General features: G+C 52.9%; 1 protein-coding gene across 1 annotated transcript in view; it reads left to right on the plus strand.

The window, feature by feature from the left end:
- Nucleotides 1-17,979, plus strand: part of Glis1 (GLIS family zinc finger 1) — a 187,819-nt gene that overhangs the window by 107,354 nt on the left and 62,486 nt on the right. Inside the window, exons 2-3 of the mRNA XM_029539919.1 lie at nt 10,612-10,780; nt 14,290-15,172. Coding sequence (XP_029395779.1) covers nt 10,612-10,780; nt 14,290-15,172 — 1,052 coding nt within the window. The remainder of the gene's footprint in view (nt 1-10,611; nt 10,781-14,289; nt 15,173-17,979) is intronic.

Raw genomic sequence — 17,979 nt, forward strand, 5'->3', positions numbered from 1 at the left:
CACCCACTCCCACTACTTGGCCCAGGCCTTCCCTTGTGCTGGGTCATATAAAGTTTGCAAGACCAAGGGGCCTCTCTTCCCAGTGATGGCTGATTAGGCCATCTTCTGCTACATATGCAGCTAGAGACACAAGCTCAGGACGTAATTCTTAAAAATGTTTTCTCTTGTGATGAAGATTTTTTTCATAAATCCAGAAAAAAATATGCTCTAATACCTCGTGCTGAGGTGGACTCTTCTACTCTGTGTGCAACTGGAAGCTGCTTAGTCTGGTGTCCAGCTCCTCCGAGTAGATGGCAAGGTCCCCTCTCTCACAGAGGAGACCGGGCTGGCAGAGGGCATGGGAACCAACTCCCTCGGAACTTGCCTGGTGGTCTCAGTTCCTTGTCTGATACATACTCTGTGGTTAACAGACCGTTCGGTAAGTGGCTCACATGAGTCGGGGAGAGAAACTACCAGGATATTATTCCCAGACTGCGTTTTTAAGCAACTAAAACTTTTGAGTCATGCTTGCTGCGTCATCGTGGCTGCGTTGTTGTGGTGTCTCACTGTATCACGTCTAATGCCTGTTAAATTTCTGTTTATGTTCTGTAGTCGGCTTAATCATCCTAGCGGTGGACGCACCAAAAGCCTCCTGTTCTTTTCTGTTATCGGTGGCTCTCAACTCTTAAGCTAACAGATTTTTATTTCAGGGTGGAGAGGAAGCGGGGAGGGAGGTGAGTGTGGACACGTATGTGGCACTGTGTGTGTACAGACGTCACAGAGTCTCAGGAGTATATCCTCTCCTGCCGTGATGTCAGGGAGCGAATGCAGATTGTCAGGCTTACACAGCAAACACCAAGCCTCTCACAGGCGACCTTTTATTTCTAAATGGGAACACCAAGAGTCCTCTGCAGAGAAAACTGAGGAGTTGCCGATGGCGTAGCGTGATAGAGCCTTTTTAAAAGGTAGTTCGGATGGTAAGTAGGACCATGCTTAAAACTGTGCTTATCTCTGAACTCGGCAATCCCATATCCAGAAAATTACCCCAAGGCTATAAAAATGAATAAATATAAGATAGTTGATCATAACCTGGCTGTTTCAGTTTTCTCTTTTCTAAACGACTTAAAATACAACTATAAGGAATGAAGTCTGTGCAGCCAGGAAATAGGATACTGCATGGTCGTTACAACTATTTATTGGAAAGGTGTTTTCACATCTGGACTAAAACAAATTTGGCTTCTATCAGACTAAGACTTCTGTCTTGGTTTGCTTTCTGTTTGTGCCATTCATTACCTGAGGATGGGTTACTGATCCTGAGCGGGATCTGCCCCCTCACGCACGCTTTGGAGTCTGGGAGCTGATCCCAAAGTGCCAGCCCCTGGCAGAAGTCTTCTTTCTGCTTCACAGCATGGTAGAAGGCGGGGCATAGCTGGAAGGTCAGTAGAGGGCAAGAGAAGGGGAGAGGGAGGCAGGCTCCCACCACGACAAACTCCCTGAGAGAAGGCATTATCTGTTCATAAGATACAGTGTGAAGACAAAACTCCTGTGAAGTAAGTACCAGCTAGGAACATTGGCTCATGGTGTCATACAACAGAAGTTAAATTTCAACATGGTGGAATTTGGTAGGTAGGGTACATTTAATGCTTAAAGTCACTGAAGAGCTGAAAAGCCAGCCAGGACTCCACATACAGAGGTGACTGTGCCTGTGGATGTCATAACTTCCTTTCAGGCATTTACCACTTGCCTAACTCAAGGGAGCTTTTTGCAGCCTTCCTGTGCATGTAGACTGGATTAGAGCTTAGGGCTACCCGGCTAAGGCTGAGTTCCCAGTGAGACAGATGTGCTGGGATCGTACTCTGTCATTTCATGTTGCCTTTCCTGCCCGCTCACATTTGCTGGTGCAGAAGTGGCACAGGCAAAGGATGAAGAGTGTGAGCAGAGGCTGGCAGTCGGAGGCTGAGAAGCGAGGGGAACGTTCAGTGGCCTCAAGTTCTAGGAAGGCAGATGTTGAATTTCAGAGTCGAGAAGGAGGAGCCTGACATCCCATGCCTTCAACTGAAGCCCTGAAGGGTGGCCCAGGAGAAAAGGATGAGCTGCAAACACAGCCACAGAGATGCAGGGGTGCAGCATTTGGGACCAGGAGTGGGGAAACCCAACACAGATTGGTCCAGGTGCTCCCGTTGTTAGACACAGGAACATGGGGTAGAATAGTAGAATTAAAGTAAGGGAGGGGGGAATATGAATGAGATGTGCTGTGTTGGGGATGGGGCTGGATGGACTTGAGAATCCTGTGCTCTTGCCCTGCCAAAGAAGTAGGAAAAGAACTAACCTGTTGGCCCCCAATGGAGAAGCTAGAGGAAGTACCCAAGGAGCTGAAGGGGGCTGCAACCCTATAGGAGGAACAACAATATGAACTAACCAGTACCCCCAGAACTCGTGTCTCTAGCTGCATATGTAGCAGAAGATGGCCTAGTCAGCCATTATTGGGAAGAGAGGCCCTTGGTCTTGCGAATATCATATGCTCCAGTACAGGGGAATGCTAAGGCCAGGAAGCAGGAGTGGGTGGGTTGGGGAGCAGGGCAGGGGAGGGGTATAGGGGACTTTCAGGATAGCATTTGAAATGTAAATGAAGAAAATAATTAATAATAATAATAAAAGAACTAACCTGTTAGACGGTAATATGTCAAGGTAACTTAAAAAGAGAGGAAGTTGTGTATGATAAGCTAACAAGCAGAAATATGAATGAAGTTGAGGATGAAGAGGAAAAATATAGGTGAGACAAATAAATAGTAAGATTTTAGATTTAATTCCAAACATATGGAAATTACATTAAATATAAGTGGTGTAAATAGACTTAATATTCACATTAGAAAGGATAACAGTGCATAAAAATGATGTCATAGACTATTGTACTAACAAGGTCTTTTTTGTTGTGACGGGTGTTAAACGCTATGGGATGTTATCTACCCACGAGTGCTGAACGTTGCTCGGCTGTTCTGCTTGGGGAGCCTGGTTTACTAATGTTTGTCCTCACGCTGGCTCTCCCTGAGATGTGATGGCTTCTCGTTAAACAAGATGACTTCATCTAGTTCCCAGAGCTACCCACCGCATGCAGGAGAGCAGGGGACGCTCCCTCCTGGTCAGGAAGTCGAGTCTCCAGGCTTCTGACCTAAACCAGTGTGTTATATGTCTGTGCTAACCCCTGGCTGAGAGGACCAGATCCTGCTGATTGGCACTGGCGTCAGGAGAACAGCAAGGGCAGGCCGGGTGCACAGCCGGAGCCTACGCCCTGTCAGGCACCTTGTCTAGTGTGGTGGTGGTTTCAGCTTCATAAGCCGGGCCATGGAGAAGAGAAAGCATGTGTTCTACACAAGGTCACAGGGCTCCTAAATGACAAACCCAAGGTGGAAACCTGACCAGAGTGGCCACGGGGTCCGCCCAGCATCCTCCATCCTCTCCCATCTCAGTTTTAAGCTTGATAAATAGGCTCCACCTTCTTTCCTGACTCTATCAGCATGGGGAAGGGACGGATTGGATACTGGGGTCGTGGACTGGGTGTGTTCTCTTCTTTAGGTTCACATGCTGAAGTCCTAACCCGCAGTCTGGGAAGCCATTGAGGTTAGAGATGGGCTTATGAGTGCCTGAGTAGCCACCAGGGTGTTCCCTGCTCTCTCTCTCTGCTTGTGAGCATGCACCAAGGGCAGACCACGAGAGCCCGTGCTGAGAAAGTAGTGTCTGCAAGCTGCAAAAACCCAGCCTTCACTGGAACCCAGACTGCCTAGGAGCCGAACCTAAGCCTTCTGGAGAGAAAATAAACTCCAGTTGTTCCACGACTCTGACTATGGTGCTTCTAAGAGCCACAGGAGACTCCCACGGGGAGAGTGGTGGGTGCGTCTCCCCTAAGGCATGGAGCAGATCTCCAGGGATGATGGAGCACCTTGAATGCTCACAGTTGTTCATAGTAGTGTGACCCTAGACACGGCCCATACTCCGCTTCGGGAAAACACATGTTAGCATATGTTAGCATACGGACAGAGCCAAGGATACAGGACACGGCACGTGACAGGCATGTCATCTCTTTTGGTATTCATTATTAGAAATGAGTAGAGAAAGGCAGGACAAGAGAATGTGTTAATTATTTTATCATCTCACTTTTTACAAGTAAGGCCGTATGCAGATTCACGCGGGAAAGAACAATCAAGCTTTCTCTCCATGTCCACTGCGGTTCTCTGGCGAGTGACCACTGAGTACTTCATTATTTTCAATTTTTAAAAGTGTTTTGCAATTAGTATCTAACAAGGTGAGGAAAGAATTGGCCCTTCTGAGTGTCTGGATGCCAGCGTGTTTAGAGCCACATGTGTAACCGTCTTGGACTGCCCGTGGCCTTCCTGGCCTGGGACAGAGCTGTAGGTTTGCTCTTGAGGTGCCATCTTGAGGTGAGCTGGCTCCGTTTTCTTGACCCTGTAAATCTAGCTTAGCTTTAAGGGGGGTAGGGGTGGTTTATGTGGCTCTTGTGGTCTGGGATAAAAGACAGTGGGCAGCTTTAAGCCTGGTACAAGAGTTCAGCATCAGGAGCTGCTGCTGCGGAGACCTTGTCCAGGTTACAGGACCCCCGGGTTGCCATGACTACTGCAGCACTCCAGCAGGTAAACGGGCCTCGGCTCCCCATCTTGCTAGGATGTGGGATGCGGAAGATGTCTGGCTCTCCACCTCTCACTTCCTCTCCCCTAGTGGTCCCAGCTGCACATCAGGCCTCACTGTTTCCAGTGCGAGGAGCACTGTACAGACGTAGCCTGGTAAGGTAGGAGTGGCCTGAGAAGTTCTTTGTCTTCTTCTCTGTGTCCCCAGTGAGCTATGGACTGGGCCTAGGAATAGGAGGCATGGAGCCCTCGGTGCCCTGTGATCTCTGACGACCCCACTGCCAGGACCTGGCACATGAAATTCAGTTCCCATGTTCCCGTTGCTCAGAGGGGAAAGTTGAGGCTCAGCATAGCCTATGCTCATACTGCCGTGGAAGGACTGCTGGCAGGGCACTCCTGACCTGAGGCTGCCTTTCTGTGGTCACTGGCACTCACTGCCCAGGAGCGTGGGCTCTATCCCTATGTCCGTCAAAACCAAAACATAGGGCTCCTTTTCAGAATGCCAGCTGCACCAGAAACCATACCAGGGGGCTCTGCATGCGCTGTTTCCTTTGATGTGCACAGCCACCCCTGCAGCTGAGATTCTAAACCCCATTTTTCAGATGAAGAAACTGAGGCTTAGAGGGGAAAGAGCACTCATTCTGGAGTCAAACATCCCCAAAAGACAATGATGGACTTGGATGTTGTCCTAGGGGTGTGTGTCTAGTTCCCCTGAGTTACACCGTCTGGCATAGAGCAGGTAGGAGTGTGAACTTGGTACAGTTCACAGACACACTCTCTCAGCACTTCCAGCCACCTGCTGTGAACCTAACTATGTGCTCTGAAAAGGGACGCATCCTTGGGGATCGGGGAGGGAGGCAGAGGTATCTAGAGAACCTACCTGCTGGGTAAGATGGATAAGCCCCCTCCCTCAGCTGGGCCTCTGTTTTCTGTAAGGAGAAGGTTTGGCCAGTTCACATCTGGAGCTAGGTCTGCTAGCTAGATCTTTGTCCTGGGGCTGTGATGGGCCTTTGGGGGGATGGGGGAAGCGGAGCTTTAACTGTTCCCACAAGCCAGTGTGGCAGTTCAGTGCGGGTGGAGGATGGGGAGCGGGTGGCAGTGATCCAACTCTGGTGATAAGGATGAGACATCTGGGCCTGGGCTGTGTGCACGGGACACCCAAGTAGCGATTGCTCCCAGGGCTGCTGTGAGCTGGGTGGTGGGGAAGCTTGAGAGACTGAGACCAGGGAATGTTCTAGAGGAGAGGAACTTGCTCCGGCCTCTGGCTTGGTAAGGATATGCCTCAGCAAAACATTGTGAGACTAGGCTCACTCAGACAGATGGGTGAGCCCTGGCTGGGGGGCCCCTAGAGCCAGGCTGACAACCCTTCCATCTGTATGCCCACCGGGGATGACGTTCCATTGTCAGTGCCACTGGTAAATGTCTCCCCACTTTGCAGATGTACTAGAGCACAACAGTTCCCACTCTGAATCCCCGAGTCCCTGGCTCCTCCTGTGACCATCAGGCTGACAGCCCTGACTGGCTTCATTGTGTGAGAAAATGCCTGTCCAAAGCCATCTTAAAGGAAGAAAGACTTATTTCAGCTTAGGTCTGTGACCAAGAAGGTATAGAGACAGGAGCATCATGACAGCGGAGAGCTTGGGCCGAGAGCCAGGTCTCAGTGCAGCCCTCAGAAGCCTGTCAGCCGTGGCCCCCTGTCCCAAATGTTTCACAGCCTCCGAAAACCGCACCACCAGCTGGGGACCAAGTGTTCAAATACAGGGGCCTGTGAGGGACATTTCCCATTCCAGCCACCACGTCCTAAGAACCTGGGATCTGGGATCTGATTTCCAGTAAAGTCCTGTTGAGAGCACAGCCCCCCCCCCCCCGATCCTGAGTTGGTTTGGGTTCCTCTGTGGCAGAGCTAAGGGGTAGCCGCCGTGGCCCCTCGGTCGGCCACCGGTTGTCTGCTGGTTTGCCTTTTGAAGAAATACTTTGCTGAGTGGGGGCTGAGTTGGGTATTTCTGAGCTCCACACTTGCTGTGTGGACTTGGGCAACTTACATACAGTCCTGAGCCTGCCTAGCCAGCTCCTGGGGGTTATAATGAAGCTCACAGTTGAGGACTATGAAGTTTTTTATAAACTGTGAAGTGTTGTAACCCTGTCCCTGGCCTGGTACCTGGTTGATTCAGAAAACCTGCTTGTTGGAAAACAGAAAACAGTTACCTCGTTGGCTTTCCTGGTCCCCACAGGTGGCTGCAAATGGCTGCAGGAAGGTCCCCTGGACCTTGGATATTAAATGGCAGCAAGATTCAGCACCAAACTGCATTCCTGTGGGAGTCACCTTGGGTGTGGTTCTGTTTTATATTCAAGGCACTATAGTAACTTGCAAAGCTTCCGTGTATATAATGTGAGCCACTTGCTTCAGGGTGGCTCGTTGGGACTTCGTGAGCCCCGAATTTGGGGAACCCTAAGCCTGGGGGTTTGTCTTTCAGAGTCTGACTTTGGACTCTGTAGACCCAGCCTGCCAGGGCATGGGCTGCTTCTCCAACAGCCTTGCCTGAGCCCCAGGAGGCACAGGCTGAGTCATAGCAGCCTTCTTACACTTTTGAGTGTTCCATATAAGCTAAGTCCCCGCCATATGCATTCTATTATCTCCCTGGTCACCAACACCCTACAAGGTAGTTGTTAGCACCATTATACAGACAGAAAACTGAGGCCAGATCAGGAAACGAGACCAGTTTCTTACTTGGTTTCAGACGTGCCAGTCCAGACTCTGCTGTGAATATGCTATGTAGAGCGACACCAGTCCTTTCCCACTTAGGGCCTGTTTTCTTCATATACTACAGAACACATGGCCAGTTCCAGCCCTGGCTTTCCAAGATTTCTTGCCATTTGTCAGGGGGCTTCGTGTGCTCGGAGAAAACCAGGGTGTAGGGTCTGTTTTTTGCCTTCCATGGCTCTGAGGGAGACATGGTGTCTAGGTACCCCACCTTATCAGGATATCCCCACATCAGGGCAGCAGGGTGTCATAGTATGCCTCTCATCCTCCCCTTTCCAGAGACGATCCATCCTTCCTGGAGACGAGAATGAAGGCCTGCTCTGGGTCTCATGATGCCCCTGGGGATGGAGACAAAGACTCTACCGAAGAGGAGACAGGACCTATATCTGTCCCAGCAGACCTGCTGCATGTGGCTGTGTCTCTGGGGCCTTTGGATTGATGGTCAGCCTTCCAGGAAGTGGGAGATGTAGGGCTGCCTGGCATGGACTAGAGCCCCAGCTGTGTCTGCCAGTGGTTGCTTTGTGACCTTGGGTGACCAACTGTCAGCTCTGGTGCTCAGCTCTGCCAAGGTCAGAGGTCAGACTTTCCCACAGGGTCCGGTGGAGAACGAGAGACAAGGACTTGGGTAGGCTCACTGCAGCGGTCTGTGCCAACTTTGACCTCAGAGCCTCTCCCCTCCTTTCCAACATCAGTTGTTTGTTTATGGCAGGGAAAGCTCTTGCTGTCTCCAACAGAGAAGCAGCTAAAAGGCCCAAGCGTTGATCTACTGCTTGGTGCTGACGACTCTAATCCCCTCAGGCTGTCTTTCTTGTGTGACCTTGGCTAAGCCGTTAACCCCATTCACTGGAGTCATGGTTGGGATGGCTTGTGTAGGGGTTGGGGGCGGGGGTGGAGGGCTGCAGGACAACACTCAAGTCTCAAAGCCCAAGCAGAAAGGGTTTGGATTGTGTCCCTGAGCCTGGGCCAAGTCCCTCCATCTCTTCAGCCCATCTGGAACAAAGCTACATGAGCCTGCCCTCGGGTGGGTACCAGGAAGCCTGAAGAGGAAGGGCTGAATAAGTGCAAGACCTGTCACTACTGCTCCCTAGGTCAGTCACTGCTGCTCCCCAGGCCTGTCATCACTGCTCCCTGGGTCAGTCACTGATGCTCCCCAGGTCCATCACTAGTGCTCCCTGGGTCAGTCACTGGTGGTCCCCAGGTCCATCACCACTGCTCTCTGGGTCAGTCACTGGTGCTCCCCAGGCCCATCACCACTGCTCCCTGGATCAGTCACTGGTGCTCCCCAGGCCTGTCATCACTGCTCCCTGGGTCAGTCACTGGTGCGCCCCAGGCCCATCACCAGTGCTCCCTGGGTCAGTCACTGGTGCTCCCTGGATCTACCTTACTTCTCTGCACCCTGCCTTGTGCTTGCAGGAGGAGGTACATGACCCAGAGAGCTCAAGAGATCTGGGAGGAGGCTTAGTACCACCCTTACCTCCAGGGTCTGGGAGAGGCCCTGGCAGAACAGCCCCCTGTGATGCTCTCTGCTCCAAATGCCATTAATGGTCATAAAATTATCCACAGTTTTTTAGAGGCTGGTCCCATGGTTTGCCTCAGTGGGACAATAAAACTGCACGCAGAAATGATCTGGAAAAGGCGAGGACGGCCAAGCCGAGCCGGAGTTAAATGAACTGCAGCCTGCTCTCATTAACTCAGGCCATTCACATTTGTTACCAGGGATTTCTTTTTAATTAAAAAACAACCAAGTTATTAAAGCATAACCCTAAGAAGGGCTGGCTGGGCAGCCGTCGAAGCCAGCAGAGTGAGCGGTCCACTCAGCGGGATGGGCCAGTGCCGCCAGGGAAATGGCGCGAAACAGATGTTATTTTGAGCTCTCACCCAGCCCAGGGCCTTGAAAGCTGTGCTTCTCATCTGTACACTGTAAAGTGTGATTCAGAGCCGGGGGAGTTAGTATTGTCTGTCGCTGGCACAGGGATAGCCTGTGCTAAAGAGAGGGTCAGCTGAGCTAGGACTGGGGACGCTGTCTCAAAAGGCCACGTCTTATCACACTCAGTACAGGGGCCCAACACAGATTTCTAGCTGCGTAATTTGCATGCGCCTCAGTTTCCCCGTGTATTTAATAGAAACAAGCAGGCAGTGGGGACCCAGGGCTTGTTCATAGCGTGTCCCATGTGGCCTCATTGCTGTCCTTGTCCTTAGCTTAGAGATTTCCCATCCTCTTGCTCAGAATTTACAGTCCCTGGACTACTTGGGCTTAGTAACGTTTTATTTGGTCTCCAAGGAATTTTAAGTTTTCAAAATGCTGAGAAACCCAGGAGTTCTTGCCATCTCTGGGGCTCCCGTGGGCGCTAGCACTGTGGATCCCATGGTGCCCCGAGGAGCACAGGGTCGGGTACTCATCGAGACGTGCCTGAGACGTGGGATGGGTTCTGGGAGGTGAGGAAGCTCATGCCGTGATCCCCAGGCCCTAACAGTCCTAGGACAGCCAGCTAAAGGATACCTTCCAGATTAACGGCCCTTCCCCAAAGTCGAGCAGCTGTGCTGAGGGAAGACGGGAGAGGTTTACAGCAAGCATGTCTGACAGTTTTGTTCACTTTATGGGATTTGTAGATCCGTTCCATGGATACAGCCTCATCTGAGGCATTCACAGAGCCTATAGAAGCAGGCAGGAGTGTAAAGTATAGGGTAGTTGGGCCATCAGAGAACCACAGGACAGAGATGGATAACCATGGTGTGATTTGGGGAGCAGGATAGAGGGGGCTTTGGTACCAGTTGGCAGCAGATGCGGTTGGACTGTTACCCACCCCCCCAGCACATGTACCCAAAACATCTCCACTTCCAGAACCCACTGGTGGAATCCAACCACTGAGGCAGGCTGTCCCCCAACCCCATGTCCAGCACATTAGAACCCAACCCCCTGCCTAGGGTCTGTGCTCAGTTCCCACCCTGAGGCGGTGTTTGTGAGCTTCAAGGAACCATCAGGTTGGCTCACCAGTGTTTGAGCTCCTAGAACAGGTGTGTCGACACCACAGACATCCAGTGTCTGCTAATAGTCATTCTCCCATTGGCGTACCTGTGCGTGCACGCCTGATCACCGCCAAGTGGTTCTGCCAGGTGGTTTTGTAAACAGGGTGTCCCCAAGGCTCAGATGCGGGGTGCTCAGATGGCTGCAGGGGCTCCCTACTTGCTTGACACCTTACCTGCCTCCTCTTTCCTTTTGTTTTCCTCCAGTGAATGGGAGTTACGGGCACAGCTCAGAGAAGAACCTGCTGGACCTGGACCTGGCTGAGGGTCCCAGCCCCTCCTGCCACCAGGGTCTGTTTCTTCCTGCAGGGACCCCACCGCCCCGGGGTCAACCCCCTGTCTGTGAGAGGCTGCTGCATTTCCCCCACCCAAACAGGTATGTGCCCATTCTTGTCCACTGCACCTGGTCTGCTTGGCTACAGGGACACAAGAGGGCCAGGGACTTGTCCGAGTCTGTTACACAGAGGTGCCTAGTGTAGGCTCCCCTTGTTGAACCAAGGGCTTCTAAGGAACACAAAGATGGCTTAAGTGAAATGCATGTCCCTGTTTCACAAGCTGAGGTGGCTTTTCTCAGAGCATCAGGAGCTTCCGCAGGCTAGGAAAGGAAATCCTGCCAGGATTCACAGTTCTTAGTGTGGAAACCATTGCTGGAACCCACCCTCTCCCCTTGCATGTCTCCGTGGAAGTATACTGCTCACCCCTGGGTCAGCATGGCTGGAGCCTGCTTCACAAGCAAGAGGCTCTGGATACTAGCCCAGGTACTAGTTTGCACCCCACTGCTTCACTGGCCACGTTGTGCCTACCCCAGGCCATGTGCTGGGCTGCTGCTGGAGTCCCTGGGGATGGAGGCAAGGATCTCTGCTGCAGGAGCGATGAACAGTGGGAGACACGGATAGGAAGACATTGAGAATTTCAACTCCCCAAGGGGCTTTTTAGATATCACTTCTTTTTTGAAAGAGTATTTTGAAAGGCTTCTATTTTGAAAGAATATAGTCATTTGGTCAGACTGTCATAGTAAATGTCATAGACTGGGGTGGCTTAAATACAAGAAATTTATTTCTCATAATTCTGTCAGGGCAGGAAGCCCAAGATCAAGGGGTTAACGGGTTTGGTTTCTCCTGGCCCGTCTCCTCCAGGCGCTGTGAGGCAATCAGATGGCTATCCCTTTATCTGTGTGGTCTGTACTCCTGTCTTATAAGGGAATCAGACATATTGGGGCCCTCTGAACCCCACTTAGCTTTAATTGCATCCTTAAAGGCCCTGTCTCCAAACACAGGCTTCCCACATATGAATTGGGAGAGGGCAGTCCATTCTGCAACAGGAATAAATATCTTTTAGCCTTCAAGCTGACTACTAGTTAATGACAATCACATGTGTCTATTGCCTGGCTTAGTCACTGAGCCTCTGGCAGGACACTGTAGTGGGAGGGCAGGGGTGGGGGAGGGGTGCGTTTTGTGTTGGGCTGTGCCAGCTCAAGATGTGATTGCACTGAATAAAGAGTCTTCGACCCAGGTTATAGGCTTTAGGCCACAGAAGCATGGGCCCTGCCTCCCAGGTATGAGGCCCTCTTCCCCCCCCCCACACCTCCACTGCGAAAGCTGATTCCTCAAGTGGAGTAGCTTTGCAAAGAGTCCAAGACAATGGTCAAAAGGAGGTTTACATCTTTGACTTAGAACTTTGATGCCCTAAAGTAATGACATGTTCTCAGAAAGTCATTTGGCGAGAGAGGATGCTGGCTTCCCAGTGATGGCATTGTGAGAGTGCCAGGATTCTGATTCATAAAGGCTCAGGTTGTCTGCTGCGCTTGGTCCATCACTGTGGCTTTGAGATATGAACCTGGTAAAGCAGGTATTCTTTAAAGGTTTGGTCCAGGACCAAGTAGAATATAGTGCCCGTTATTCCATTGTCAAGAAAGAAGGAGTCAGCTCTCCAGGGGTTGGGGGGGTACCTTGTGCATCTGGATCTTAGCCACTGTGCACCCAGGGCTCTGGGCTCACAAATTCTAGAGAGAATGGTAGCGCTCAGCCCCAAAGCAGCCAGAGAACCATTTGTCAGGCCTCCCAGGGCAGGGAGAAAAAGCCAGGCCCTGCCACGCCCACGAGACCTCAGACTGGGTCCTCCCACCTTCCCACTGGGGACATTCAGATGGCTGTCACTTAGGTTCCTAACTCAGTCAGCTACTGAGCCATTCACTCCCCTTTGCTGATGTCAGTTCACTGACCTGGAGACATTTGCAAAAGTTCCAAGCTGGTGCTTCCCACTGCCCTCTCTGCCATCCTGCCTCTGCCAGCGTGGTGCCCCGCTGAAGCAGCAGCTATGGTTTCGTTTCTTTAAATGTACAAGGCCGCTACTTTCACACGGCCTCTTTCAGTAGAACCTGCTGCTGGCTGCGGCAGGCCCAGTGTCCCTGCCTCTGCAGATGGGATGTACAATTGTTCCTCGGCAGAGATGCTGGGAGGGAAAGAGGCTCAGTGGACAGTTGCTTAGTGTCTAAGAGACACTAAGTGCTTCCACTCAAGGAGAGCTTGCCGTCAGTTCTGCACAGGAGATGGAAACTTGGCTCCTGGTCCAGGTCTGACGCTGACTTGCTACTGCATGATGGCCTGGTGGCCCTCAAGCCTCAGGCTGACTCCCGCCACTGACTCTGCAGGGATACATGATCAGAGGCCAAGCTCTGAGTGCCTCGGACGCCGGCTTTCCTTCCTGCCCCTTTCCTCACTTCCATTCTCTTCACCCATCGTCTAGCGCCAAGGGGGCAGGGGTCTCCAGACCACCTTGCAGAGCTCAGCTCTGGCTACGAGAGCCATGGGACAGTGGTCCTGCAGAAGCAGGAGTAATGGCACCGTGCCTAGCCCTCTCCTTCCCAGGGAGCTGACCCTTAACCCCAGCCATTACCCTCTCCTACATTTAGAGGTGTGGCTCTTGTCTCACAGATAAGGAAGCAGATCCAGGTATGGCTCATCAGGCTCTGAGCGTATAGCCAGACCTCCAGTTTCTGTAGCTACTGGCAAGGTATTTCTGCCAGCATCACCCTCCACATCTCTCCCATTTTCAGTCTTCTGGTAGCCCTGGTATTTCTACCTCCATCTTACCTTGTCACCGTCCACAGTGGTGCACAGGTCTGTGCAGTTCTGGTCTCCTGTTGCACCCTTGGTTCTCTTCTGTGGTAAAGATGGCCTCTGTGCCAGCCCACCCTACCATTCTGCCACTTTCACCGTTGATGGGGAGAGAAACCCCAAACTTGCCGAGAACGGAGCGGTTTGCCCCAGTTTGCCCAAGAACTGTAGCTTCGCACACACCTGAGCTCAGAATTCTGGGCCATCCTGCCAAGGATCTTGTCCCCTTGCTGTGACCGCGCCTCAGACTCCCACCCAGTCACACCAACTATGAGAGGACAAGCTGAGGAGGGCCAGATATCACTAAATGAAGGAAAGAGTGTCAACATTAGAAAGCTAAGGGGCGTGTAAGACTTTAAACCCCACTGGGCCTGAAGACGCCTGTGGCCTTTTCCCCACAGAAATCTCTTGAAGGTCAGTGGGGAGGGTCAAGACTGACTCCAGGGAAGCTGGAGAGGCAAGCAAGAGGGTGACAGAAGCAGGATGACTGGGCCAAGGGCTGTGTCCTTCCCGGGTTCCTCATTCATACTCCTGCCTCCTGCCTCCTCTGCCTCCTGTATCTCTCCAGGCCATGCCCTTCTTGCATCTGCTTCCTTTCTCTTCCCTACCCTTGGCACACCAGTTCTGGTCTTCCTGGTGTTCTGCTTCCTCTCTGCCACTTCTCCCCAGACCCCTCCATATCTCTGCCTTCTGCTTCCCAGGAGCCCTGCCTGTCCTCTCCAGTAGAGAGTGCCTGCCTTTCACAGTCACTCTGGCCACTTTCTTCCAGGTCACCCAGACCCCAGGCTACATTTGTGAACGGCAGCCTCCCAGCCGCTCAGCACATCAAGCAAGAAGCCCTGCCCGACTACCAGGCCATGGTCAGCGCCCACACACCCCTGCCCACCCACTGCAGAGCCCCATCATCCATGGGTCTGCCCTCAGACCTGGATTTCCCAGACCGAAGCCTCACCAACCCTGCACCTTCCTGCTACCTTCTGGGCAATGAACCCATCTCAGACCTGGGTCCCCAACCCGAGGCCCACCTCCCCGAGGGCAGCCTGAAACGCTGCTGCCTCCTGGGCCTGCCCCCCACCTCTTCGGCCTCCTCCTCACCCTGTGCCTCCTCAGATATCAATCCTGTCATCCACTCCTCCCAGACAGCTCTAGTTAGCTGTGTAAATGGACTCCGAAGCCCACCTCTGCCGGGAGACCTGGGGGGCCCTCCCAAGCGATCCCGGCCCGGGCCTGCATCCAGTGATGACCAGGAGGGCAGCTTGCAGCTTGAAGCATGCCGGAAGTCGGGCTTCCTGAAGCAGGAGCCCATGGACGAGTTTTCAGAGCTCTTTGCTCCACACCAGCAGGATTTGCCACCCCCCTACCCCCTGCCTCAGTTGCCAACTGGCCCCAGCCTCAGAGGCCTAGGGCTGGGCCTGGCGGGCAGGATGGTGGCTGGTCGGCAGGCATGCCGCTGGGTGGACTGCTGCGCAGCCTACGAGCAGCAGGAGGAGCTGGTGCGGCACATCGAGAAGAGCCACATCGACCAGCGCAAGGGCGAGGACTTCACCTGCTTCTGGGCCGGGTGTGTGCGGCGCTACAAGCCCTTCAACGCCCGCTACAAGCTGCTCATCCACATGAGGGTACACTCGGGCGAGAAGCCCAACAAGTGTATGGTGAGTCCCGGGTTGCCAGGCCCGCTCAGTCTCCCCTCAGAGCTGGACCGTCCACTGCATTTGTAAAACCCTCTTGGGAGCAAGGCAGAACTCCCACAAAGTCCGGGGCTGTGAGTGTGGCCAGGGTATAAGCCCTGTGTGTGTTTCTGTCACTGCGAACCTTGGCAGGGCCACCTCATCCTTGCCAGGTGCCCTGTCCCCCCCACACTGATGGGTATTAGATGGGCATTAGTTGGATATTAGATGTCATTTAGCATGCCATGCGGCCTGATGCCGTGTAATCTCTGCACCTAAAGGAAGCCTGGCAAGACTTGCCTTTTCCATGTCACCTGATGGTGGTGGCAGGTGAGGAGTGTGCCCTCCCTGGCACTGGCCTTTACCCAGTGTACTTCCAAAAGAGGCTCCTCGGCTTTCTGAGCCTCCCAGTGTTGGCGTCTGTGAAGAGGTACTGGGTTCCTAGGGCAGGCTTGGAGCTGAGGTCAAGACTTAGCATAAGGCTCCGCCCAGGGTTGAGACAAAGTTTTGGGGGCACGCAGATTTACACGAGTTAGATGCAGGTACCCTGACCTCAGACCCTTCTGGCTGGCCACATCCACGTTCTGTGACCGCTGTAGTGGGAAGTCCTGTCAGAGGCTAGGAGAGGGATCTTAGTCCCTGAACCACCCTCCCAGTCCAGAAGCAGCAGCCTGGGAACGAAGGGCTGGGGCTTGAGCGTGCTATACAACACAAACAATGCAGACCACCCGTGCCTCCCCTCCCTAGCTACCAGGCATAGACTGAGCATGTTCTCTGGTCTCGAAGATAAGGAATCTGTCAGTCCGTAGACAGGCTACAGCCTTGAGGAGAGGAGGAGGCGGAGGCTCGGGCTTGGGAGCAGTTGTGCTATGCACAGGTGTGGGGGAAGAGTTGCTGGAGAATGTAACTTGATGTCTTCGGGCTGAGAGTATACAGGCAGGAGGGCTGACGGCTGAGCTAGTCCCTGAAGAAGACGCATGGCCTAATGAAAGATGTGCTTCTCCAAGATGGGGAAGATCAACAGGTCCATAGGTCAGGGTGGCAGGAGACAGCCCGTCCTTCCCCAAGGCACAGACCATAGTTGTCAATCTCCTCTTCTTCCTGTTGGGAACCCATGGTTTCTATATGGCCCTGGGGAGTAGCCTGGGGTACACAGCAGCCTTCTTGTGCTAGGGCCTTGGATACAGACTCCCAGTATCCAGGAGTGGCCTGGGAGACGACCTGGGCCTTCCTTGACTCCAGTGGGGACCTGGTTGCTCGAAGCAGCCTGGGGAGCTTCCTGGTCAAGGTTCTCACATGATTCCAGCTTCTGCATGACTCTAGACTTGGTTCTCTCATAGTCCTTGTCCTGAACGACCACAGCCTTAGGGATGTGTCCTCAAGCCATTAGGGACCAGACTGTGACATCCCTGGATGGAGTTTGAAGAGACCGGGGGAGGGAGCCCAGAGGTCTTCACAGGGCTGGTGTTTGATGCCTATTCAGGGCTTTCATATACAGAGAATCAAAGGTCGGAGGTCAGATGAGTCTGGCCCGCTACCCACTCTTGGCACAGCGATGACTTCACAGCCCCATGTGGTCCTCACCACAGCTCTGTAGATAGGAACTGTTCACCGCCCCCTCCCCATTTTACAGATGAGAAAACAGAGGGTCAGAGAGGGCACAACTGGCTCTAGGTCACATAGCTAGTAAGAGAAAATAATAGAAGCAGAAGATGGCAGAGGCTAATAATCAGAAAGGTAGTAAGAATCAGAAAGGTAGTAATGATAATACAAGCAAGTTGTGGAAAATTGTACCACTGGCGTGGGATTGAACCTGCATCCCTGCCCTCTGCAGTGCCCTCAGTAATTTTAAATGCTTCTCTGGGGCCTGCAGGCTGACGCTGTCGGGTAAGGCCGCGTGCAGTGGGAACCTCTATGGAGCCCACCCCAGGCTGTTCCCACCCACCATGGGTGAGCGGTAGGATAGCAGGGCTGCAGGCCAACCCCGGCCCACACCCAAGGGAATTGAACAGCTCCCGTCCCTGTAAAATTATTAATTTCTCATGACAGGCCTGTGCTACTACTATGTCTGTAGCAGACAAAGGAATGTTGGACCTGAGGCCTCTGGAGGACAGGAAATGGATGAGACATTTTGATTGAGGAGTAAATGGCCCACTAAAATAGCAGTTAATCCTTTTAGTATCTCCCCGGCAGCGTTGCCGTTGCCGCGGCTTTCATGAGGTAAGCTTGCCTCGCCCCATCGAACTGCAGCACCTCCGCGTTGGCAGCTGGTTTAAATTTAGCCCGTGGAGCCTCTGCCCTATCGGGTACCAGGCAGCCTGGGTGTGGAGAGAGGAGCCTGCTCCTCACCGTTGCCTCTTAGTCCTGAGCCCTGCTGGCCTCCAGGTAACCCCGCCCTCCCATGGCCCTGTCCTGCCCTGCAGCAGGTCCTGCCCTGTTCAATAGCAGTCAGCCTGCGGAAGCTTCTAGATCTCTCCCTGCAATATCCTGTTGTGGTTCATGTTGCTCTCGTTGTCCCGGTCTTATTAAATCTGGGGCCTTCGTCTGCGTTACCAAAACAAGCCTATGTCCAACCCAAATACTCACAGGGCGCCTCGAAGACGCGGACTTTGAGAAGATCAGTCCCCTGCTTTCTTAGGTTGGCTCCACCAGACAGTCAGAATCCTCCTTGTCTAAGCTGCAGAAGCCAGCAGCCAGCCGTGAGGCAGAGAGGGAAACAGCGGCTTCTCAGGGTAGCCCTTCCCTGCCTCCCTGCCGGGGGCTCTGTAAAATAACAGCGATGACCAGAAAGG

This window comes from Mus pahari, chromosome 6 (genome assembly GCF_900095145.1).
Source record: "Mus pahari chromosome 6, PAHARI_EIJ_v1.1, whole genome shotgun sequence".
Classification (NCBI taxonomy): Eukaryota; Metazoa; Chordata; class Mammalia; order Rodentia; family Muridae; genus Mus; species Mus pahari.